General features: G+C 46.6%; 3 protein-coding genes across 6 annotated transcripts in view; 2 read left to right on the forward strand and 1 right to left on the reverse strand.

Annotated features, from left to right (window-relative positions):
• Window positions 1-1,854, forward strand: part of CLASRP (CLK4 associating serine/arginine rich protein) — a 35,241-nt gene extending 33,387 nt beyond the window's left edge. Inside the window, exon 22 of the mRNA XM_056510135.1 lies at window positions 1,767-1,854. Coding sequence (XP_056366110.1) covers window positions 1,767-1,809 — 43 coding nt within the window. The 3' untranslated portion in view covers window positions 1,810-1,854. The remainder of the gene's footprint in view (window positions 1-1,766) is intronic.
• Window positions 1,855-2,546: 692 nt separating this feature from the next.
• Window positions 2,547-7,638, reverse strand: GEMIN7 (gem nuclear organelle associated protein 7). Of its 2 annotated transcripts, XM_056510345.1 has the most exons (4): window positions 7,181-7,492; window positions 7,106-7,149; window positions 6,214-6,508; window positions 2,547-2,713 (listed from the first exon to the last, which is right to left on the reverse strand). In XM_056510345.1, the coding sequence occupies exons 3-4, from the start codon at window positions 6,499-6,501 to the stop codon at window positions 2,624-2,626; spliced, it is 378 nt and encodes a 125-aa protein (XP_056366320.1). In that variant the 5' UTR covers window positions 6,502-6,508; window positions 7,106-7,149; window positions 7,181-7,492; the 3' UTR covers window positions 2,547-2,623. The 2 variants fall into 2 exon arrangements, with proteins under 2 accessions (XP_056366320.1, XP_056366319.1); XM_056510344.1 differs by having other exon boundaries at window positions 7,106-7,638.
• A 76-nt stretch (window positions 7,639-7,714) lies between these two features.
• Window positions 7,715-24,323, forward strand: part of PPP1R37 (protein phosphatase 1 regulatory subunit 37) — a 42,483-nt gene continuing 25,874 nt past the window's right edge. The window contains exons 1-6 of one of the 3 annotated variants that reach the window (XM_056510080.1): window positions 7,715-8,145; window positions 11,245-11,342; window positions 13,614-13,659; window positions 14,631-14,731; window positions 17,720-17,839; window positions 23,735-23,885. In XM_056510080.1, the coding sequence (XP_056366055.1) occupies window positions 7,986-8,145; window positions 11,245-11,342; window positions 13,614-13,659; window positions 14,631-14,731; window positions 17,720-17,839; window positions 23,735-23,885 (676 nt within the window). In that variant the 5' untranslated portion in view covers window positions 7,715-7,985. Of the gene's footprint in view, window positions 8,146-11,244; window positions 11,343-13,613; window positions 13,660-14,630; window positions 14,732-17,719; window positions 17,840-18,332; window positions 18,383-18,490; window positions 18,506-23,734; window positions 23,886-24,323 lie in introns of those variants that run through there. The other 2 variants (XM_056510081.1, XM_056510082.1) reach the window with 2 other exon arrangements.

Raw genomic sequence — 24,323 nt, forward strand, 5'->3', positions numbered from 1 at the left:
TCTCCTCATTCCCATTTTCCCTGTTCCCAGAAAATCCCAAATCTCCTCCTTCTCATTTTTCCTGTTCCCAGAAAATCCCAAATCTCCTCATTCCCATTTTTCCTGTTCCCAGAAAATCCCAAATCTCCCCATTCCCATTTTTCCTGTTCCCAGTGATCCCAATTCTCCTCATTCCCATTTTTCCTGTTCCCAGAAAATCCCAGATCTCCTCATTCCCATTTTTCCTGTTCCCAGAAAATCCCAAATCTCCCCATTCCCATTTTTTCTGTTCCCAGGAAATCCCAAATCTCCTCATTCCCATTTTTCCTGTTCCCAGGAAATCCCAACTCTCCTCATTCCCATTTTTCCTGTTCCCAGAAAATCCCAAATCTCCTCATTCCCGTTTTCCCTGTTCCCAGAAAATCCCAAATCTCCTCATTCCCATTTTTCCTGTTCCCAGAAAATCCCAACTCTCATCATTCCCATTTTTCCTGTTCCCAGGAAATCCCAAATCTCCTCATTCCCATTTTTCCTTTTCCCAGGAAATCCCAAATCTCCTCTTTCCCATTTTTCCTTTTCCCAGGAAATCCCAAATCTCCTCATTCCCATTTTTCCTGCTCCCTGTGATCCCAAATCTCCTCATTCCCATTTTTCATGTTCCCAGTGATCCCAAATCTCCTCCCCCATTCCCATTTTTCCTGTTCCCAGAAAATCTCAAATCTCCCCATTCCCATTTTTTCTTTTCCCAGAAAATCCCAAATCTCCCCATTCCCATTTTTCCTTTTCCCAGTGATCCCAATTCTCCTCCTTCCCATTTTTCCTTTTCCCAGAAAATCCCAAATCTCCTCCTTCCCATTTTTCCTGTTCCCAGGAAATCCCAAATCTCCCCATTCCCATTTTCCCTGTTCCCAGAAAATCCCAAATCTCCCCATTCCCATTTTTCCTGTTCCCAGAAAATCCCAAATCTCCCCATTCCCGTTTTCCCAGAAAATCCCAAATCTCTTCATTCCCATTTTTCCTGTTCCCAGAAAATCTCAAATTTCCCCATTTCCATTTTTCCTGTTCCCAGTGATCCCAATTCTCCTCATTCCCATTTTTCCTGTTCCCAGAAAATGCCAGATCTCCTCCTTCCCATTTTTCCTGTTCCCAGGAAATCCCAAATCTCCCCATTCCCATTTTTCATGTTCCCAGGAAATCCCAAATCTCCCCATTCCCATTTTCCTGTTCCCAAGAAATCCCAATCTCCTCATTCCCATTTTCCCTGTTCCCAGAAAATCCCAAATCTCCTCCTTCCCATTTTTCCTGTTCCCAGTGATCCCAAATCTCCTCATTCCCATTTTTCCTTTTCCCAGGAAATCCCAACTCTCATCATTCCCATTTTTCCTGTTCCCAGTGATTCCAATTCTCCTCATTCCCATTTTTCCTTTTCCCAGAAAATCCCAAATCTCCTCCTTCGCATTTTTCCTGTTCCCAGAAAATCCCAAATCTCCTCCTTCCCATTTTTCCTGTTCCCAGGAAATCCCAAATCTCCCCTTTCCCATTTTTCCTGTTCCCAGGAAATCCCAATTCTCCTCCTTCCCATTTTTCCTGTTCCCAGAAAATCCCAAATCTCCTCATTCCCATTTTTCCTGTTCCCAGAAAATCCTAAATCTTTCCCATTTTTCCTTTTCCCAGAAAGTCCCAAATCTCCTCATTCCCATTTTTCCTGTTCCCAGGAAATCCCAACTCTCCTCATTCCCATTTTTCCTGTTCCCAGAAAATCCCAAATCTTTCCCATTTTTCCACAGGCACTCCCGGTCCCACTCCCGGAGCCCCCATTACCGGCACTGACCCACGGGACCCCCAATAAATCCATGGAAAAATCCCAAATCCCAACCCCTGGAATTGTCACTCCTGATGGGAAAAGGGGGAAAAGCTGGGGAAAGGGGGAAAAACCAGGAAAAAATGGGAAAAAAATTTCAAAAAAGAGGGGGAAATGTCAGGAAAATGGGAAAAAAAAAAAAAAAAAAAAAAAAACAAACAGAAAAAACGGGGGAGAAACAAAAAAAAAAAGTCACAAAAAAGGAAAAGAAAGCCACAAAAAATGGGGAGAAAAGTGGGAAAAGCCAGGGAAAAAAAAAGGAAAATCAAGAAAAAAGGGGGAAAGCCAGAGAAGGGAAAATTCCAGAAAAAAGGGAGGGTAAAGTTGGGAAAAATGCAGGGAAAAGGGTGGAAAATTGGGAAAAGGTCAGAGAAAAGTAGAAAATATGGGAAAAAGAAGGTTGGAGAAGGGGGGAAAATATCAGGGGAAAAAGGAAAAAAAAGGAAAATCCAGAGAATAGCAGGGGAGAAATGGGGATAAAAAACTAAAAAAACTGAAAAGAAGGAGAGAAAAGTCAAGGGGGAAAAGGAGAAAAAAAAAAGAACAAAATGGAGAAATGGGAATAAAGGCAGAAAAATGGGGAAAAGTCATGAAAAGGTAAGAAAAAGACAGGAAAAAAAGGAAGGAAAGCAAAAAAAAAAAAGAGGGAAACGGGCAGAAAAAATGGGGGAAATGAAAAAATCCATAAAAACCCAAAACAAGGGGGTGAAAAAAGCAGGAAAAGTCGATTTATTCCCTCAGGGCTCATTGCAGAATTCCAGAGGGAAGGAAAATTCCAGGAGTTCATTCCAGAGGGAAGGAAAATTCCAGGACGTCCCCAGAACGAAGGAGAGCTGAGCCCTGGATCCCCAGTGGGGTTTGCAGAGAATCCACCTGGAAAAAAAAACAGGGAAAAGTGAGGAAAAAGTGGGGAAAATCCAGAAAAAACAGGGAAAAAATGGGGGGGAAAGTAGGAAAAAAAGTGGGGAAAAAATCCAGAGAAATGGGGGGAAAGTGGGAAAAAAATTTAAAAAAAACGGGGAAAGTGGGGAAAAGCCAGAATAAAAGCCAGGAAAAAAAAAAAAAGGAGAAATCCAGAAAAAAAACCAAAAACAAAATAAAACAAACAAACAAACAAAAAAAAGAACCAAGCAAACAAGCAAACAAACAAACAAACAAACAAAAAAAAGACCCAAAAAAAAACAGGGAAAAGAAACAGGAAGAAGTTATTAAAAAGGGAGAAAGTCAGAAAAAAAAGTTGGAAAAAAAACCCCAAAAAACCAAAAGGAAGGGAGAGATGGAAAAAGCCAGAAAAAATGGGGAAAAACAGGTTAAAAAAAAAATAAATAAAAAAAAGGGGGGGTAAAAGGCAGGAAAAAAAGGGGAACAATCCAGGGAAAAAAGTTAACAAAAAAGTGGGGAAAAGCAGAAAAAAGCAAGAAAAAGGGAAAGCACCTGGAAAGGCCTGGATTGCACTTCATCAGGATCCTGTTCCAGAGGGAAAAATGGGAGAAGAGTGGGAAAAGTAAAGAAGAAAGTGGGAAAATATGGTGAAAAAGAAAAAAAGAAAAAAAAAAAAGAAAAAAAAAAAAATGGGGGGAAGCCCCTGAAAATGAGCTGGAAAAAAGGAGGAAATACAGGAAAAAAGGCAGAAAAAATGGGGGAAAATCCAGAAAAAAAAAAGTGGGAATAAAAGGGGGAAAGGCTGGGAAAATGGGAAAAAAAGCTGGAAAAGGCAGGAAAAAGGAGGGAAAAATCAGGAAAAAGGGAGGAAAATCAGGAAAAAGGGAGGAAAATCAGGAAACAGGGAGGAAAAATCAGGAAAAAGGGGGAAAATCAGGAAACAGGGAGGAAAAATCAGGAACCAGGGAAGGCATCTGGAAAGCCCCGGTTTGCACATCAGCAGCCCCAAACTCAGTGTGCAGCAGGATCAAGTTCCATGGGGGAAAAATGGGAAAAGAGTGGGAAAAGTAAAGAAAAAAAATGGGAAAATATGGTGAAAAAGAAAAAAAAAAAAAAAAGGAAAAAAAATGTGGGAACCCCCTGAAAATGAGCTGAAAAAAGGGTGGAAAGACAGGAAAAAACGCAGAAAAAATGGGGGGAAAAGGAGAGAAAAAAAAGGGGGAAAAGGCTGAGAAAATGGGAAAAAAAAAAGCTGGAAAAGGCAGGAAAAAGGAGGGAAAAATCAGGAAAAAGGGAGGAAAATCAGGAAAAAGGGAGGAAAATCAGGAACCAGGGAAGGCACCTGGAAAGCCCCGGTTTGCACATCAGCAGCCCCAAACTCAGTGTCCAGCAGGATCCCATTCCAGGGGGGAAAATGGGAAAAGAGTGGGAAAAGGAAAGAAAAAAAAGTGGGAAAATACGGGGAAAAAAGCCGAAAAAAGGGAAAAGAATGACAAATAGAAGTGGAGGAACCCAGAAAATAAGCTAGCAAAAAGGAGGAAAGACAGGAAAAAAGGCAGAAAAAATGGGGGGAAAAGAGGGGGGAAAGGCTGGGAAAAGGGGGAGAAAAGCTGGAAAAGGCAGGAAAAAGGGAGGGAAAAATCAGGAGAAAGGGAGGAAAAATCAGGAAAAAGGGAGGAAAATCAGGAAAAAGGGAGAAAAATCAGGAAACAGGGAAGGCACCTGGAAAGCCCCGGTTTGCACATCAGCCCCGAACTCAGTGTGCAGCAGGATCCCATTCCAGGGGGGAAAATGGGAAAAGAGTGGGAAAAGGAAAGAAAGAAGTGGGAAAATATGGTGAAAAAGAAAAAAAAAAAGGAAAAAAAATGGGGGAACCCCCTGAAAATGAGCTGAAAAAAGGGTGGAAAGACAGGAAAAAACGCAGAAAAAATGGGGGGAAAAGGAGAAAAAAAAGGGGGAAAAGGCTGAGAAAATGGGGGAAAAAAAGCTGGAAAAGGCAGGAAAAAGGAGGGAAAATCAGGAAAAAGGGAGGAAAAATCAGGAAAAAGGGAGGAAAATCAGGAACCAGGGAAGGCACCTGGAAAGCCCCGGTTTGCACATCGGCAGCCCCGAAGTCGGCGTGCAGCAGGATCAAGTTCCATGGGGGAAAAATGGGAAAAGAGTGGGAAAAGTAAAGAAAAAAAGTGGGAAAACATGGTGAAAAAGAAAAGAAAAGGAAAAAAAATGGGGGAACCCCCTTAAAATGAGCTGACAAAAGGGTGGAAAGACAGGAAAAAACGCAGAAAAAATGGGGGAAAAGGAGAAAAAAAAGGGGGAAAAGGCTGAGAAAATGGGGAAAAAAAAGCTGGAAAAGGCAGGAAAAAGGAGGGAAAAATCAGGAAAAAGGGAGGAAAATCAGGAAAAAGGGAGGAAATTCAGGAAACAGGGAAGGCACCTGGAAAGCCCCGGTTTGCACATCAGCCCCGAACTCAGTGTGCAGCAGGATCCCGTTCCAGGGGGAAAAATGGGAAAAGAGTGGGAAAAGTAAAGAAAGAAGTGGGAAAATATGGTGAAAAGGAAAAAAAAGGCAAAAAAAAAAAGCAAAAAAAAAAAGGGGGAACCCCCTGAAAATGAGCTGAAAAAAGGGTGGAAAGACAGGAAAAAACGCAGAAAAAATGGGGGAAAAGGAGAAAAAAAAGGGGAAAAGGCTGAGAAAATGGGAAAAAAAAGCTGGAAAAGGCAGGAAAAAGGAGGGAAAAATCAGGAAAAAGGGAGGAAAATGAGGAAGCAGGGAAGGCACCTGGAAAGCCCCAGTTTGCACATCGGCAGCCCCGAACTCAGTGTCCAGCAGGATCCCGTTCCAGGGGGAAAAATGGGAAAAGAGTGGGAAAAGGAAAGAAAAAAAAGTGGGAAAATACGGGGAAAAAAGCCGAAAAAAGGGAAAAGAATGACAAATAGAAGTGGAGGAACCCAGAAAATAAGCTAGCAAAAAGGAGGAAAGACAGGAAAAAAGGCAGAAAAAATGGGGGGAAAAGAGGGGGGAAAGGCTGGGAAAAGGGGGAGAAAAGCTGGAAAAGGCAGGAAAAAGGGAGGGAAAAAATCAGGAAAAAGGGAGGGAAAATCAGGAAAAAAGGGAGGAAAATCAGGAAAAGGGGAGGAAAATTAGGAAAAAGGGAGGGAAAACAGGAAAAAGGGAGGGAAAATCAGGAAAAAGGGAGGAAAAATCAGGAAAAAGGGAGGAAAATCAGGAAAAAGGGAGGAAAATCAGGAAAAAGGGAGGGAAAAAATCAGGAAAAAGGGAGGAAAAATCAGGAAAAAGGGAGGAAAATCAGGAAAAGGGGAGGAAAATCAGGAAAAAGGGAGGGAAAATCAGGAAAAAGGGAGGGAAAATCAGGAAAAAGGGAGGAAAATCAGGAAAAAGGAGGGAAAAATCAGGAAAAAGGGAGGAAAATCAGGAAAAAGGGAGGAAAAATCAGGAAAAAGGGAGAAAAATCAGGAACCAGGGAAGGCACCTGGAAAGCCCCGGTTTGCACATCGGCAGCCCCGAAGTCGGCGTGCAGCAGGATCCCGTTCCAGAGCGAGAACCGCGCCGGGCGGCCCCGGGCCGAGCTCAGCAAACGCAGGAACCGCTCCCGCAGCGCGGCGCGGGCGCTCTGCAGCGCCCCGGAGTCCCGGGAATTCTGCGGATCCCGGGAATTCTGCGGATCCCGGGAATGGTCGGAGAAGCCGCGGCTGCCGGAGCTGTCGGGGCCCCGCGGGAGGCGCAGGATCCCCACGGGAACCGGGATGGGATCGGTCATGGAGCGGCTGGAAAAGGGGAGAATGAAGGGGATGGAGGGAGATCGGGAAAAGGGGAGAAACGCAGAAAAAAGGGGAAAGGGGATCCCGGTCGCATTCCCGGTCCTGAGTGGAATTCCCAGTCCCGGTCCCGTGTGGGATTTCTGATCCCAGTTCCCGTGTGGAATTCCCGGTTCCTTTCCCATTCCCGGTCCAGAGTGGAATTCCCAGTTCCGACTGGATTTCTCTGTCCCAGTCCCAGTCCCGGTCCCAATTACATGTGGGTTTCTCTGTCCCAGTCCCGGTCCCGTACCCGTGTGGGATTCCCGGTCCCGAGTGGGTTTATCTGTCCCAGTCCCGATCCAGTCACGGTCTCGGTCTCAATCCCGAGTGGGTTACTCTGTCCCGATCCCAATCCCGAGTGGGTTTCTCTGTCCCGGTCCCGGTCCCAATCCCGAGTGGGTTTTTTTTGTCCCAATCCCGGTCCCGATCCCAATCCCGTGTGGGTTTTTCTGTCCCAATCCCGGTCCCGGTCTCAATCCCGAGTGGGTTTCTCTGTCCCGGTCCCGATCCCAATCCCGTGTGGGTTTTTCTGTCCCAATCCCGGTCCCGATCCTGGTCTCGTACCCGTGTGGGATTCCCGATCCCGTATGGGTTTCTCTGTCCCAATCCCGGTCCCGTATGGGTTTCTCTGTCCTGGTGCCGGTCCCGATCCCAATGCCGAGCGAGTTTCTCTGTCCCAATCCCGGTCCCGATCTCGTATCCGTGTGGGATTCCCGGTCCCGTGTGGGGTTCCTGGTCCCAGTCCCGAGTGGATTTCTCTGTCCCAATGCGGTTCCCGGTCCGGATCCTGATTCCAATCCCGGTCTCGGTCCCGATCCCGTCCCGGTCCAATCCCGGTCTCGGTCCCGATCCCGTCCCGGTCCAATCCCGGTCCCGTCCCCGCGCCGCTCCCGGCCCGGCTCTGGCCGCCGCTCCGCCGATTCGCCACCCGCACCCTCACGATCTCCACGACCCCGCTGTCCCCGGAGCCCCCTCACCGCTCTCCCCCCGCTTCCTTCCCCTCCCCTTTCCCTTTTCCCTCTTCCCCCTCTCCCTGTTCCCAGACTTTCCCCGATTCTCCCCCGATTTCCCCGGCCGTGCCGAATCTGCCGCCCCGAACCCCGCCGCAGATTCGCCGCCGCAGATTCGCCACGGCCGCCGTGCCCCGCGCGGCGCCTCCTCCTCCTCCCGTCCCGCGTCCCTTCTCCCGCTCCCCTCCTCCTTTGCCCCGTTCCCTTCCACCCGCGCCCCTCACGGATTTTTCCCGATCGCTCCCCGTGCGGCCGTGGCGAAAGTGCGGCCGTTGCGGCCGTGGCGCGGCGGGGCCGTTGCGGCGGCGGCTCCGGCTCCGCTCGGTGCCGCTCCCGGTGCCGCTCCCGGTGCCGTTCCCGGTGCCGGGGCCTCCCTCGCTGCGGGGCGGCCCCCGAGGCTCCGGGCGATGCCCTGAGGCACCGAAAGCTCCGCCATGGACGAGGCCGAGGCCGCGGCGGGGGACGCGGCCCCGGCGGCCGCCGAGGCCTCCCCGGGGGACGGGCGGGGGAGGCCCGGGGCCAAGCGGGTCACGTTCCCCTCGGACGAGGACATCGTGTCCGGGGCTGTGGAGCCTAAGGACCCATGGAGACACGGTGAGGGGAGAGCGGGGACCGGGAGCGGGGAGAGGGAACGGGGGGGCGGGAGAGAGGGGACCGGGGGGGCGGGAGAGAGGGGACCGGGGGGGCAACCGTGATGGGAGAGGGGGAACCGTGAGGGGATAGAGGGGACCATGAAGGGGCAGAGAAGATCGTGAGGGGACAGCGAGGATCGTGAGGGGTCGGAAGGGACCATGAGGCGACAGCGGGACCGTGAGGCGACAGAGGGGATCGTGAGGGGATGGTGAGGGGAGAGAGGGGGCCATGAGGGGAGAAAGGGACCGGAAGGGGATAGAGGAGACCGTGAGGGAACAGCGGGACCGGGAAGGGACAGCGGGACCGAGAGGGGACAGGGGGGACCATGAGGGGAGAGAGGGGATCGTGAGGGGAACAGTGGGGCCGGAGGGGGACAGTGAGGAGACCATGAGGGGACAGCGAGACCGAGGGGGAGCCGTGAGGGGGGAGAAGGGATCGTGAGGGGAGAGAGGAGACAGAGGGGATCGTGAGGGGACAGCGGGATCGTGAGGGGACAGAGAGACCGGGGAGGAACCGTGAGGGGACAGAGGGGATCGTGAGGGGACAGCGGGACCGGGAGGGGACAGAGAGACCGGGGAGGAACCGTGAGGGGACAGAGGGGATCGTGAGGGGACAGCGGGACCGGGAGGGGACAGAGAGACCGGGGAGGAACCGTGAGGGGACAGAGGGGATCGTGAGGGGACAGCGGGATCGTGAGGGGACAGAGAGACCGGGGAGGAACCGTGAGGGGACAGAGGGGATCGTGAGGGGAGAGAGGGAACCGTGAGGGGACAGCGGAACCGGGGCGGGATAGAGGGGACCGTGAAGGGACAGAGGAGACAGAAGGGACCGTGAGGAGACAGAGGGAACCGGGAGAGGACAGCGGGGATTATGAGAGGACAGCGGGATCGTGAGGGGACAGAAGGGACAGCGGGGGACGGGGAAAGACGGCTGAGAGTTGAGTTTGGAACCGGCCTGGAAACAGAACCCAGAATGCGCCAAAACCCGGCCTGAAACAGCCTGAAAACAGTCCTGGGTAATACCCCAAACTAGCTCTGGATAATACCCCAAAAATAGCCTGAAAGGAGCCCGGAAACAGTCCTGGGTAAAAAAACAGCCCCAAAACCAGCCCGAGAATAGTCCTGAGTAATACCGTAAAAACAACCTGAAAATAGTCCCGGGTAATACCCCAAACTAGCCCTGGATAATACCCCAAAAACAGCCTGAAAAGAGCCCGGAAACAGTGGTGGGTAACACCCCCAAACCAGCCTGAAAACAGCCTGAAAAAAGCGCAAATAATACCCCAGAACTACCCTATAATCAGCCTGAAAAGAGTGCTGCATAATACCCAAAAACAGCCTGAAAAGAGCCGGAAAACAGCCTCAGATAATACCACAAACTACCTAAAAAACACCCTAAAATCCACCCCAGAACCAGCCTGAAAGAAAACTAGAAATACCCCTAAAACCTGGCCTGAAAGCAGCCTGGAAACAGCCCCAAAATTTCCCCAAATCACGCCAAAAAGCTGCCTAAAAATTCCCTAAAAATACCCCAAAACCAGCCTAAAAGCACCCAGAAAACAGCCCCAAAAACAGCCCTAAAATGCTTCAAAAATAGCCCCAAACAACCCCCAAACCACCCCAAAATAACCCCAAAAAATGCCCTGAAAAAAGCCCAAAAATTGGTGGAAATCAACCCAAAAGAGCCCCAAAAATGCCCCAAAAATTCCCTGAAAATGTCCCCAAAACACCCCCAAAACAGGATTTTTTTTGGGATCCCAACAGAATTTTTTGGGATCCAAGCAGAATTTTTTGGGATCCCAACAGGATTTTTGGTATCCCAACAAGATTTTTTGTATCCAAACAGAATTTTTTGGGATCTAAGCAGGATTTTTAGGATGCAAACAAGATTTTTGGGGAATTTTTCCCACTTGTTTCTCCACCTGGCTCTGCCCTCCCCCTGCAGCTCCAGCTTGGATTTCATCTCCTGCATCCCTGAGAATGTTCATTAATTATTCCTGACTTTAATTGGGATCCATTTCAGGATCCAATTCCAGTCTCACATTCCCAGCCTTTTCCTAGTATTTTTTCCTCCTAAAAAATCCTAATTTTTGAGTGGGATCCCAACATCCCAAATCCAGAGGGGAGGGTGGGATAAATCCTGGAAAAAGAAAAAATCTCTTCATTTCTTCCCTTCCCAAAAGCTCCCAAAATTCCTTTTTCCCACCATTTTCCACCCTTTTTTTTTTTTTTCCTTTTCCCACTTCTTTTTTGTCTTTTTTTTTTTTCCTTTTTTTCCCTTTCCCCCCCTTTGTTCCCCCATTTTCCCACCCTTTTTTCCCCTCTTCCCACCCATTTCCCACCCTTTTCCAACCCATTTTTCCCTTTCTCCTCTCTTTATATCCCCATTTTTCCACCCTATTTTCTCCTTTTTTCCACCTTTTTTTTCCTTTTATCCCCACCCATTTCCCACCCATTTTCAGCCCATTTTCCAGCTTTTTTTCCCAGCTCTTTCCAGCCTTTTTCAATCCCCTTTTTTCCCTTTTCCCACCTTTTTCTATCAATTATTCCCTTTTTCCCTCTTTTCTATCAATTTTTTTCCCTTTCCCATCCTTTTTCCCCTTTTCCCACCTCTTTCATCTTTTATTTCCCTTTTCCATGTTTCCCATCATTTTTTCCCTTTCCCACCTTTTCCATCCTTTTTTCACCTTTCCCCACTTTCCCCCATAATTTTTCCCTTTCTCCACCTTTTTTTGTCTTTTTTTTTTCTGTTTCCCTCCTTTTCCCATCATTTTTCCCCCCTTCCCACCTTTTCCTATCAATTTTTCCCCTTTCCCCTCATTTTTCCATAGTTTTTCTCCTTTTCCCATAATCTTTTCCCCATTACTTTTTTCCCTTTTTATACTTTTTCGCTTTTTTTTTTTCCCCTTTTCCCATCATATTTTTTCCCTTTTCCATCTTTTTTTTCCCTTTCCCCTCCTTTTCCCATCATTTTTTTTCCTTTTCCCACTTTTCCCATCATTTTTTTCCCTCTCCCATCCCTTTTCTTGGCTGATCCTGGATTTTTTTCCCAATTTTCCAGCCCAGAACGTGACAGTGGAGGAGATCCTGGCTGCTTACCGCCAGGCCTGCCAGAAGCTCAACTGCCGCCAGATTCCCAAACTGCTGAAGCAGATCCAGGTAATTCCCAGAATTCCCAAAAATCCCAACATTTCCCCCCCCAAAAAATCCCATTTTCCTGAGCTTCCAGCCAAAAAAAACCCCATTTTTTCTGCTCTTCCAGCCCAAAAAAAATCCCATTTTTCTGCATTTCCAACCCCAAAAATTCCAATTTTTCTGCATTTCCAGCCCCTAAAAAATCCTATTTTTCTGCATTTACAGCCCCCTCAAAATTCCTGTTTTTCTGCATTTCCAGCCCCCAAAGCATCCAATTTTTTGCCTTTTCCAGCCCCCCAAGAAATCCCATTCTCTGCATTTCCAGCCCCAAAAATGTTCTGTTTTTTCTGCCTTTCCAGCCCAAAAAAATCAAATTTTTCTTCATTTCCAACCTCAAAAAGTCCAATTTTTCTGCATTTCCAGCCAAAAAAAATCCAATTTTTCTGCTCTTCCAGCCCCCCAAAAATCCCATTTTTCTGTGTTTCCAACAATAAAAAAAAGTTCCATTTTTCTGTGTTTCCAACAAAAAAAAAAAAATATCCCATTTTTTTTCTGCTCTTCCAGCCCCAAAAAATCCAGGGTTTTCCTGCATTTCCAGCCCCCAAAATGTCCTGTTTTTTCTGCCTTTCCAGACCAAAAAAAAGTAAATTTTTCTGCCTTTTCAGCCCAAAAAAAATCCCATTTTTCTGCATTTCCAACCCCAAAAATTCCAATTTTTCTGTATTTCCAGCCCCTAAAAAATCCTATTTTTCTGCATTTACAGCTCCCTCAAAATTCCTGTTTTTCTGCATTTCCAGCCCCCAAAGCATCCAATTTTTTGCCTTTCCAGCCCCCAAGAAATCCCATTCTCTGCATTTCCAGCCCCAAAAATGTCCTGTTTTTTCTGCCTTTCCAGCCAAAAAAAATCCAATTTTTCTGCTCTTCCAGCCCCCCAAAAGCCCATTTTTCTGTGTTTCCAACAAAAAAAAAAAAATCCCATTTTTTTTCTGCTCTTCCAGCCCCAAAAAATCCAGGGTTTTCCTGCATTTCCAGCCCCCAAAATGTCCTGTTTTTTCTGCCTTTCCAGACCAAAAAAAGTAAATTTTTCTGCCTTTCCAGCCCAAAAAAATCCCATTTTTCTGCATTTCCAACCCTAAAAATTCCAATTTTTCTGCATTTCCAGCCCCTAAAAAATCCTATTTTTCTGCATTTACAGCCCCCTCAAAATTCCTGTTTTTCTGCATTTCCAACCCCAAAGCATCCAATTTTTTGCCTTTCCAGCCCCCAAGAAATCCCATTCTCTCCATTTCCAGCCCCAGAAAATCCCATTTTTTTGCATTTCCAACAAAAAAAAATCCCGTTTTTTTCTGCTCTTCCAGCCTCAAAAAATCCAGGGTTTCATTTCCAGCCCCAAAAATGTCCTGTTTTTTCTGCCTTTCCAGCCCAAAAAAATCAAATTTTTCTTCATTTCCAACCTCAAAAAGTCCAATTTTTCTGCATTTCCAGCCAAAAAAAATCCAATTTTTCTGCTCTTCCAGCCCCCCAAAAATCCCATTTTTCTGTGTTTCCAACAAAAAAAAAAAAAATCCCATTTTTTTTCTGCTCTTCCAGCCCCAAAAAATCCAGGGTTTTCCTGCATTTCCAGCCCCCAAAATGTCCTGTTTTTTCTGCCTTTCCAGACCAAAAAAAGTAAATTTTTCTGCCTTTCCAGCCCAAAAAAATCCCATTTTTCTGCATTTCCAACCCCAAAAATTCCAATTTTTCTGCATTTCCAGCCCCTAAAAAATCCTATTTTTCTGCATTTACAGCCCCCTCAAAATTCCTGTTTTTCTGCATTTCCAGCCCCCAAAGCATCCAATTTTTTGCCTTTCTAACCCCCCAAGAAATCCCATTCTCTCCATTTCCAGCCCCAGAAAATCCCATTTTTTTGCATTTCCAACAAAAAAAAAATCCCGTCTTTTTCTGCTCTTCCAGCCTCAAAAAATCCAGGGTTTCATTTCCAGCCCCAAAAATGTCCTGTTTTTTCTGCCTTTCCAGCCCAAAAAAAATCAAATTTTTCTTCATTTCCAACCCCAAAAATTCCAATTTTTCTGCATTTCCAGCCAAAAAATATCCAATTTTTCTGTTCTTCCAGCCCCCCCAAAAGCCCATTTTTCTGTGTTTCCAACCAAAAAAAAAAAAAAAAAAAAAAAATCCCATTTTTTTTCTGCTCTTCCAGCCCCAAAAAAAATCCCATTTTTCTGCATTTCCAGCCCCCAAAAATCTGTTTTTCTGCATTTCCTTTTTTTTTTTTTTTTTTTTTTTTGTGTTTTCCAGGAATTTACTGATCTGGCTCCCAGGATTGACTGCTTAGATCTCAAGGGTGAGTTCCTTGTTCCAGTTTTTTTCCAGACTTTTTCCATCCCTTTCCCACCTTTTTCCAGCCCCTTTTCCAGCCCCTTTTCCAGCTTTTTTCCACCTTTTTTTCAGCCTTTTCTCACCCCTTTCCCAGTTTTTTCCAGCCCCTTTTCCATTCTTTCCCCACTTTTTTTCCATCCTTTTTCCAGCCCCTTTTGATCTCCCTCTTCCCGAGGGAATTCCCAGCTGGGAATGAACCAAAATTTGGGAAACATTCCCAGATCTGAGCTGGAAATTCCTCAGGAATTCTTCAGGACTTTATTGGGAATTCCTTGGGATTTTCTAGGAATTTCCCTCAGGAATTTCTGTGGAAATTCCAAGGAATTTCTCAGGTGTTCCTCAAGAATTTCTCAGGAATTTCCCAGGGATTTCTTGGGAGTTTCTCAGAAATTTCTTGGGGTTTTCTTGGGAATTTCTCAAGAGTTTCTTGGGAGTTTCTCAAGAATTGTTCAGGAGTTTTTCAGGAATTACCCAGGAATATCTTGGGAGTATCTCAGGAATTTCTTGGGGTTTTCTTGGGAATTTCTCAATAATTCTTCAGGAGTTTTTCAGGAATTACCCAGGAATGTTTTGGGAGCATCTCAGGAATTTGTTTGGAATTTTTTGGGAACTTCTCAGGAGATTTCCAGGAATGTCTCAGGAATTTCCCAGGAATCTCTCAGGAATTTCTCAGGAATTTCTTGGGGTTTCCCAGGAATTCCTCAGCAATTTCTTGGGATTTCCCAGGAATTCCTCAGGAATTTCTTGGGATTTTCTCAGGAATTTTTGGGGCTTTTCTTGCGTTTTTCTCAAGAATTTTTTGGGATTTTCTCAAGAATTCTTCAGGAATTTCTCAGGAATTTCCCAGAAGTTTCTGTGGCATTTCCCAGCAATTCCAGGCTTCTTTTCCCCTCCCCATTCCCAAATTCCCAGCTGACATTCCCATTTTTTTTCCAGGGGAGAAGTTGGATTACCGCGCCTGCGAGGCCATGGAGGAGATCTTCAAACGGCTCCAGTTCAAACTGGTGGACCTGGAGCAGACCAGCCTGGATGAGGACGTGAGTGAAACCCAGGAATTCCTGGAATTTTCCACAATTTTTGGCAATTTTTGGGAATTTTTGGCAATTTTTGGCAATTTTCAGGAATTCCGGGTCAGGCCCATCCCAGATTTTTGCTTTTTTCGGGATTTTCCTGCTCTGTTTTTTCCCTCCCTTTTTTCCTTGCCTGCTCCCTACAAAGCTTGGGATGCTCCAAGCAAAATTTTTTTGGGAATTTTGGGAGTTTCCAGAAGATTATTTGGAGCTGTGGGTGAAATTCCCAATTTTTTCACCCATCCCATCCCGTTGAAAGATCCACATGGATTTAAAGATGGGATTTAGGGGAATTTTGGGAAGATTCCTGGTGGTTTTCTGGAGATTTAAAGATGGATTTTTTTTTAAATTTTGGGAAGCTTCCACAAAATTCCCTCTAAATCCCAAAAAATCTCTCATTCCCAAAAAAAATTCCTACTTTCATTTTTTTTTCTCATCCAAATTTGGATTTTTTCCTGCTGTGACTCCAGCTGGGATCACCCAAATCATTACCAAAGCAGAACCCGAGAGGTTTGCTGAGATTTTTCCTGGATTTTTCTGGGATTTTCCCGGGATTTTTCCGGGATTTTCCTGGGATTTTTCCAGAGTCTTTCTGGGATATTTCCAGGATTTTTCCAGGATTTCTCCGGGGTTTCTCCAGGACTTTTTCAGGGTTTCTTAGGGTTTTTTCCAGGATTTTTCTGGGAGTTTTCCAGGATTTTTCGGGGATTTTTCTGGGGTTTGTCTGGGATTTTTCTGGGATTTTCCCTAAATTTCTCTGATATTTTTCCAGAATTTTTCCAGGGTTTTTTGGGGATTTCTTCGGATTGATCCAGGGTTTTTATGGGGTTTTCCCAGGATTTTTCTGGGATTTTTCTGAAAATCCATTATTTCCCTGTTCTTTCCCGTGGTTTCCTGGTGTTTTTCCCAGAGTTTTTTTCCCAGATTTTCCCAGAATTTTCCCGTTTGTTTTCCCTGTGATTTCTCCCGTGTCTTTCCCGGATTTTCTCCATGATTTCTCCATGAATTCCCTGTGATTTCTCTCCATGATTTCCCTGTAATTTCCCCCTGATTTCCCTGCAATTTCTGTGTTATTTTCCCCTGATTTCTCCATGATTTCTCTGTTATTTCCTGGTATTTCCCTGTGATTTCCCCGGGATTTCTCTGTTATTTTTTTGTTATTTCTCTGTGATTTCCCTGATTTCCCCACAATTTCCCCGTGATTTTTGTGTTATTTCCTGTTATTGTCCCATTATTTCCCCCCGATTTCCCTGTGATTTCCCCTGATTTCTCTCCCTGATTTTCCCCAATTTCCCTGTGATTTCTCTCTGATTTCCACCTGATTCCCCCTGATTTCCACATGATTTCTCTGATATTTTCCCTGTGATTTCCCCCTGATTTCCCCCAATTTCCCTGAGATTTCTCTGTTATTTCCCCCAGTTCCTCCCCTGATTTCTCTGTTATTTCCTGTCATTTTCCTTTTGATTTCCCCCTGATTTCCCTGAGATTTCTGTTATTTCTCCATGATTTTTCCCTGATTTCTCTGTTATTTCCTGTTATTTTCCCCCTGATTTCCCTGTGATTTCTCTATTATTTCCCCATGATTTCTCTGTTATTTCCTGTTATTTTCCCCCTGATTTCCCTGTGATTTCTCTGTTATTATTCTGCCATTGCTGTTATTTCTCTGTGATTTCCCCCTGATTTCCCCCCTGATTTCTCTGTGATTTCCCCAATTTCTGTTATTTCCCTGTGCTTTCCCTGTGATTTCTCTGTTATTTTCCCCATAATTTCTCTGTTATTTCCCTATGCTTTCCCTGTGGTTTCTCTGTTATTTTTCTGCAATTTCTGTTATTTCTCTGTGATTTCCCCCTGATTTCTCCCCTGATTTCTCTGTGATTTCCCCTGATTTCCCCGATTCTGTGATTTTCCCCTGATTTTCCCCTGATTTCTCTGTGATTTTCCCCTGATTTCTCCCCTGATTTCTCCCCTGATTTCTCTGTGATTTCCCCTGATTTCTCTGTGATTTTCCCCTGATTTCCCCCTGATTTCTCTGTGATTTTCCCCTGATTTCTCCCTGATTTCTCCCCTGATTTCCCCCTGATTTCTCTGTGATTTCTCCCCTGATTTCTCAGTGACTTCCCCCTGATTTTCCCCTGATTTCTCCCCTGATTTCTCTGTAATTTTCCCCTGATTTCCCCCTTATTTCTCTGTGATTTTCCCCTGATTTCTCTGTGATTTCTCCCCTGATTTCTCTGTGATTTCTCCCCTGATTTCTGTGTGATTTCTCTCCTGATTTCTCTGTGATTTTCCCCTGATTTCTCTGTGTATTTCCCCCCGATTTCTCCCCTGATTTCTCTGTGATTTTCCCCTGATTTCTCCTGTGATTTCTCCCCTGATTTCTCTGTGATTTCCCCTGATTTCTCTGTGATTTCTCCCCTGATTTCTCTGTGATTTCCCCCTGATTTCTCTGTGATTTCCCCCTGATTTCTCCCCTGATTTCCCCCTGATTTCTCTGTGACTTTCCCCTGATTTCTCCCCTGATTTCCCCCTGATTTCGCTGTGATTTTCCCCTGATTTCTCTGTGATTTCCCCCTGATTTCTCTGTGAGTTTCCCCTGATTTCTCTGTGACTTTCCCCTGATTTCTCCCCTGATTTCTCTGTGATTTCTCCCCTGATTTCTCTGTGATTTTCCCCTGATTTCTCCCCTGATTTCTCTGTGACTTTCTCCCCTGATTTCTCCCCTGATTTCTCTGTGATTTCTCCCCTGATTTCTCTGTGATTTCCCCCTGATTTCTCTGTGATTTCCCCCTAATTTCTCTGTGACTTTCCCCTGATTTCTCCCCTGATTTCTCTGAGATTTCTCCCCTGATTTCTCTGTGACTCCCCTGATTTCTCCTGTGATTTCTCCCCTGATTTCTCTGTGATTTCTCCCCTGATTTCTCTGTGATTTCTCCCTGATCTCTCTCCCCACCCCAGGGGGCGTCGGCGCTGTTTGACATGATCGAGTACTACGAGTCGGCCACGCACCTCAACATCGGCTCCAACAAACACCTGGGGGCGCGCGGCTGGCAGGCGGCCGCGCACATGATGAGGAAGGTGAGGGGCACAGTTCCCAAAAAATTCCCAAAAAATTCCCAAAATATTCCCAAAATTCCCTGGAGTTATTCCTGGGATTCACAGAAATCCCCCAAATCCCTGAAATCCCCCAAAATCCGGCTGGCAGGCGGCCGCACACATGATGAGGAAGGTGAGGGGCACAGTTCCCAAAAAATTCCCAAAATATTCCCAAAATTCCCTGGAGTTATTCCTGGGATTCACAGAAATTCCCCAAAATCCGGCTGGCAGGCGGCCGCGCACATGATGAGGAAGGTGAGGGGCACAGTTCCCAGAATATCCCAAAATATTCCCAAAATTCCCTGGAGTTGTTCCTAGGATTCACAGAAATCCCCCAAATCCCTGAAATTCTCCAAAATCCGGCTGGCAGGCGGCCGCGCACATGATGAGGAAGGTGAGGGGCACAGTTCCCAAAAAATTCCCAAAATATTCCCAAAATTCCCTGGAGTTGTTCCTGGGATTCCCAGAAATCCCTGAAATCCCCCAAAATCCGGCTGGCAGGCGGCCGCGCACATGATGAGGAAGGTGAGGGGCACAGTTCCCAAAACATCCCAAAAACATTCCCAGAAAATTCCTGGAGTTATCCCTGGGATTCACAGAAATTCCCCAAAATCCGGCTGGCAGGCAGCCGCGCACATGATGAGGAAGGTGAGGGGCACAGTTCCCAAAATATCCTAAAATATTCCCAAAATTCCCTGGAGTTATTCCTGGGATTCACAGAAATCCCCCAAATCCCTGGAATCCCCCAAAATCCGGCTGGCAGGCGGCCGTGCACATGATGAGGAAGGTGAGGGGCACAGATCCCAAAATATCCCAAAACATTCCCAAAAAATTCCTGGACTTATTCCTGGGATTCACAGAAATCCCCCAAATCCCTGAAATCCCACAAATCCCCCGAGTTCCTGAGGGTTTTCATAGCCTGGGAGGGGCTGGGATGGCTCAGGATGATGAGGAAGGTGGGGGTCACAATTCCCAAAATATCCCAAAACATTCCCAGAAAATTCCTGGAGTTATTCCTGGGATTCACAGAAATCCCCCAAATCCCTGAAATCCCCCAAGTTCCTGAGGATTTCTCTGGCATAAGAGGGACTGGGATGGCTCAGGGTGATGAGGATGGTGAAGGTTACAATTCCCAAAAAAATCCCAAAAAACTCCTGGGAATTATTCCCAAGATTCCTGGAATTCCCAGAAATTCCCAAAATTCCCAGAATTCCTGGGGGTTTTCCTAAAATTGCTGCCATTTCCAAGGGTTTTCATAGCCTGGGAGGGGCTGGGATGGCTCAGAGTGATGAGGATGGTGAGAGTCTCAGAATTCCTAAAAAATTCCCCAAAACTTCCAAAAAAAAATCCCTAAAAATTCCCAAAAAATTCCCAGAAATTCCCCAGATTCCCAGGAGCCTCGGGGGTCCTCATCATTCCTGAGGGTTTTCATAGCCTGGGATGGGCTGGAATGGCTCAGGGTGATGAGGATGATGAGGATGACACAAGTTCCAAAAAAATTCCCAAAAAATTCCCTCCAGATTTCCCAAAAATTAAAAAAAAAAAAAAAATCCGTTCAAAATCCCTGAAAATTAAAAAAAAAAAAAAAAAAAAAAAAAAAAAAAAAAAAAAAAAAAAAAAAAAAAAGTTTAAAAATCCTCAAAAATTAAAAAAAAAAAAAAAATTGCAAAATATCCTAGGAATTATTCCTAGGATTCCCAGAAATTCCCAAAATTCCAAAAATTTCTGGGAGTTTTCCCCAAATTTTTGGCATTCCCAAGTGTTTCTGTGGCCTGGGAGGGGCTGGGATGACTCGGGGTGGGAATGCAGGTGATGAGGAAAAGGGAGAATTCCCAAAAAATTCCCAAGAATCATTCCTGAGATTCCCTAAAATTCCTGAAACCCCCAAAATTCCCCAAATCCCTAGTGGAATATCCTAAAAATTCCCTGATTATCCCAAAAATTCCCTGGTTATCCCAAAAAAAGGTTGGGAAACCCCCACGGAAAAGCCTTTCTGGAGATAATTATCCCAACAAAGGGTTAATTATTCCCAACAAAGGGTTAATTATCCCAACAAAGGGTTAATTATCCCAACAAAGGGTTAATTATCTGTTTGGGATCATTATCCCAATTATCCCAATTATCCCAATTATCCCAATTATCCCAATTATCCCGGTTTTCCGAGGCCCTCCCAATTCTTTCCCAACCCCCTCATTTCCCTTTGGGCACTCCCAGGGCTTGGAATTCCAGAGGGGTTGGGAATTTTTTGGGAATTCTTGGGGATTTTTTTGGGAATTGTTTGAGAATTTTTTGGGAATTTTGTTGGAAATTGTTGGGGAATTTTTTGGGGATTTTTTGGGGAGTTTTGGGAATTCTTTGGGAATTCTTTGGGAATTTTGGGGACGTTTCAGGAATTGTTTGAGAATTGTTTAGGAATACTTAGGTATTTTTTGGCAATTGTTGGAGAATTTTTTGGGAATTTTTGGGGGATTTTGGGGGGATTTTTTGGCAGTTGTTGGGGAATTTTTTGGGAATTGTTTGGGAATTCTGTCGATTTTTTGGGAATTCTTTGGGAATTTTGGGGCCATGTTTCGGGAATTGTTTGAGAATTGTTTAGGAATTCTTAGATATTTTTTGGGAATTGTTGAAAAATTTTTTTGGAATTGTTTGGGAAGTTTTGGGGAAATATTTAGGAATTGCTGGGGAAAAATTTGAGAATTTTTTTTTAATTAATTTGGGAATTTTTTGGGGATTTTGTTGGGAATTCTTTGGAAATTCCTTGAGAGCTTTTTGGGAATCATTTTGGAATTGATTTGGGAATTGTTTGGGAATTGTTTGAGAATTCGTTGGGAAATTCTTTAGGAATTTTTTGGGAATTGTGTGGGAATTTGGAAAGTTTTTTCCCCAGACCAGCTGCCTGCAGTACCTGGATGGGTTTGGGATCCCATCTCTCATTCCCAAATCCCATTTTTCCCCAGACCAGCTGCCTGCAGTCCCTGGATGGGTTTGGGATCCCTCTGGATCCCATCTCTCATTCCCAAATCCCATTTTTTCCCCAGACCAGCTGCCTGCAGTCCCTGGATGGGTTTGGGATCCCTCTGGATCCCATCTCTCATTCCCAAATCCCATTTTTTCCCCAGACCAGCTGCCTGCAGTCCCTGGATGGGTTTGGGATCCATCTCTCATTCCCAAATCCCATTTTTTCCCGAGACCAGCTGCCTGCAGTCCCTGGATGGGTTTGGGATCCCATCTCTCATTCCCAAATCCCATTTTTTCCCCAGACCAGCTGCCTGCAGTACCTGGATGGGTTTGGGATCCATCCCAATCCCATCTCTCATTCCCAAATCCCATTTTTTCCCCAGACCAGCTGCCTGCAGTCCCTGGATGGGTTTGGGATCCATCTCTCATTCCCAAATCCCATTTTTTCCCCAGACCAGCTGCCTGCAGTACCTGGATGGGTTTGGGATCCATCCCAATCCCATCTCTCATTCCCAAATCCCATTTTTTCCCCAGACCAGCTGCCTGCAGTCCCTGGATGGGTTTGGGATCCATCTCTCATTCCCAAATCCCATTTTTTCCCCAGACCAGCTGCCTGCAGTCCCTGGATGGGTTTGGGATCCATCTCTCATTCCCAAATCCCATTTTTTCCCCAGACCAGCTGCCTGCAGTACCTGGATGGGTTTGGGATCCATCCCAATCCCATCTCTCATTCCCAAATCCCATTTTTTCCCAGACCAGCTGCCTGCAGTCCCTGGATGGGTTTGGGATCCCTCTGGATCCCATCTCTCATTCCCAAATCCCATTTTTTCCCCAGACCAGCTGCCTGCAGTACCTGGATGGGTTTGGGATCCCTCTGGATCCCATCTCTCATTCCCAAATCCCATTTTTTCCCCAGACCAGCTGCCTGCAGTCCCTGGATGGGTTTGGGATCCCATCTCTCATTCCCAAATCCCATTTTTTCCCCAGACCAGCTGCCTGCACTCCCTGGATGGGTTTGGGATCCATCCCAATCCCATCTCTCATTCCCAAATCCCATTTTTTCCCCAGACCAGCTGCCTGCAGTCCCTGGATGGATTTGGGATCCCATCTCTCATTCCCAAATCCCATTTTTTCCCCAGACCAGCTGCCTGCAGTACCTGGATGGGTTTGGGATCCCTCTGGATCCCATCTCTCATTCCCAAATCCCATTTTTCCCCAGACCAGCTGCCTGCAGTCCCTGGATGGATTTGGGATCCCATCTCTCATTCCCAAATCCCATTTTTCCCCAGACCAGCTGCCTGCAGTCCCTGGATGGATTTGGGATCCCATCTCTCATTCCCAAATCCCATTTTTTCCCCAGACCAGCTGCCTGCAGTCCCTGGATGGGTTTGGGATCCCATCTCTCATTCCCAAATCCCATTTTTTCCCCAGACCAGCTGCCTGCAGTCCCTGGATGGGTTTGGGATCCATCTCTCATTCCCAAATCCCATTTTTTCCCCAGACCAGCTGCCTGCAGTCCCTGGATGGGTTTGGGATCCCATCTCTCATTCCCAAATCCCATTTTTCCCCAGACCAGCTGCCTGCAGTCCCTGGATGGGTTTGGGATCCATCTCTCATTCCCAAATCCCATTTTTCCCCAGACCAGCTGCCTGCAGTACCTGGATGGGTTTGGGATCCCTCTGGATCCCATCTCTCATTCCCAAATCCCATTTTTCCCCAGACCAGCTGCCTGCAGTACCTGGATGGTTTTGGGATCCATCTCTCATTCCCAAATCCCATTTTTTCCCCAGACCAGCTGCCTGCAGTCCCTGGATGGATTTGGGATCCATCTCTCATTCCCAAATCCCATTTTTTCCCCAGACCAGCTGCCTGCAGTCCCTGGATGGGTTTGGGATCCCATCTCTCATTCCCAAATCCCATTTTTTCCCCAGACCAGCTGCCTGCAGTCCCTGGATGGGTTTGGGATCCATCTCTCATTCCCAAATCCCATTTTTTCCCCAGACCAGCTGCCTGCAGTCCCTGGATGGGTTTGGGATCCATCTCTCATTCCCAAATCCCATTTTTTCCCCAGACCAGCTGCCTGCAGTACCTGGATGGGTTTGGGATCCATCCCAATCCCATCTCCCATTCCCAAATCCCATTTTTTCCCAGACCAGCTGCCTGCACTCCCTGGATGGGTTTGGGATCCATCTCTCATTCCCAAATCCCATTTTTTCCCCAGACCAGCTGCCTGCAGTACCTGGATGGGTTTGGGATGGATCCCAATCCCATCTCTCATTCCCAAATCCCATTTTTTCCCCAGACCAGCTGCCTGCAGTACCTGGATGGGTTTGGGATCCATCTCTCATTCCCAAATCCCATTTTTTCCCCAGACCAGCTGCCTGCAGTACCTGGATGGATTTGGGATCCATCTCTCATTCCCAAATCCCATTTTTTCCCCAGACCAGCTGCCTGCAGTCCCTGGATGGGTTTGGGATCCATCCCAATCCCATCTCTCATTCCCAAATCCCATTTTTCCCCAGACCAGCTGCCTGCAGTCCCTGGATGGGTTTGGGATCCATCCCAATCCCATCTCTCATTCCCAAATCCCATTTTTTCCCCAGACCAGCTGCCTGCAGTACCTGGATGGGTTTGGGATCCATCCCAATCCCATCTCTCATTCCCAAATCCCATTTTTTCCCCAGACCAGCTGCCTGCAGTACCTGGATGGATTTGGGATCCATCTCTCATTCCCAAATCCCATTTTTTCCCCAGACCAGCTGCCTGCAGTCCCTGGATGGGTTTGGGATCCATCCCAATCCCATCTCTCATTCCCAAATCCCATTTTTTCCCCAGACCAGCTGCCTGCAGTACCTGGATGGGTTTGGGATGGATCCCTCTGGATCCATCTCTCATTCCCAAATCCCATTTTTTCCCCAGACCAGCTGCCTGCAGTACCTGGATGCTCGGAACACTCCCCTCCTGGATCACTCGGCGCCGTTCGTGGCTCGAGCTCTCCGGATCAGCAGCAGCCTCGTGGTTCTGCACCTGGAGAACACCTCCCTGTCTGGGAGACCCCTGATGCTGCTGGGTCAGAGCCCCAAAATTCCCTCCCAGGGCTGGGGATGGGATCTGGGAGGGAAGGGAGATCCTGGGAATTTCTGGGAGGGGAGGGTGGCTGGGAGTGAAGGGGTTAAAGGGGGTTTGGGAGTGAAGGGGTTAACGGGGTTTGGGAGTGAAGGGGTTAACGGGGTTTGGGGTGAGGGGGAGAGGAGGGAGGAGGAGGAAGAGGAAAAATCTGGGAATTCTTGGTGGGAATTCCAGTCGGGATTTCCAGATGGGAATTCCAGCAGGGATTCCAGTGGGAGATTCCAAATGGGGATTCCAGCCCAGGAATTCCAGCTAGGAATTCCAACCAAGGATTCCAGCTGGGAAATCCAGCCCAGGAATTCCAACCTTCCAACACAGGGATTCCAAACAAGGATTCCAACTGGGAATCCAGCTCCATTCCTGGTTTTCCCAGCTCCAT

Source organism: Oenanthe melanoleuca, chromosome 25 (genome assembly GCF_029582105.1).
Source record: "Oenanthe melanoleuca isolate GR-GAL-2019-014 chromosome 25, OMel1.0, whole genome shotgun sequence".
Taxonomy (NCBI): Eukaryota; Metazoa; Chordata; class Aves; order Passeriformes; family Muscicapidae; genus Oenanthe; species Oenanthe melanoleuca.

Excerpts from the sequence above, each read along its gene's own strand:
- GEMIN7 (XM_056510344.1), bottom strand. The coding sequence starts at position 6,501 with ATGACCGATCCCATCCCGGTTCCCGTGGGGATCCTGCGCCTCCCGCGG. Across the intron at positions 2,714-6,213 it reads TGCAAACCGGGGCTTTCCAG|GTGGATTCTCTGCAAACCCC; the intron begins GTGCCTTCCCTG and ends TTTTTTTTCCAG.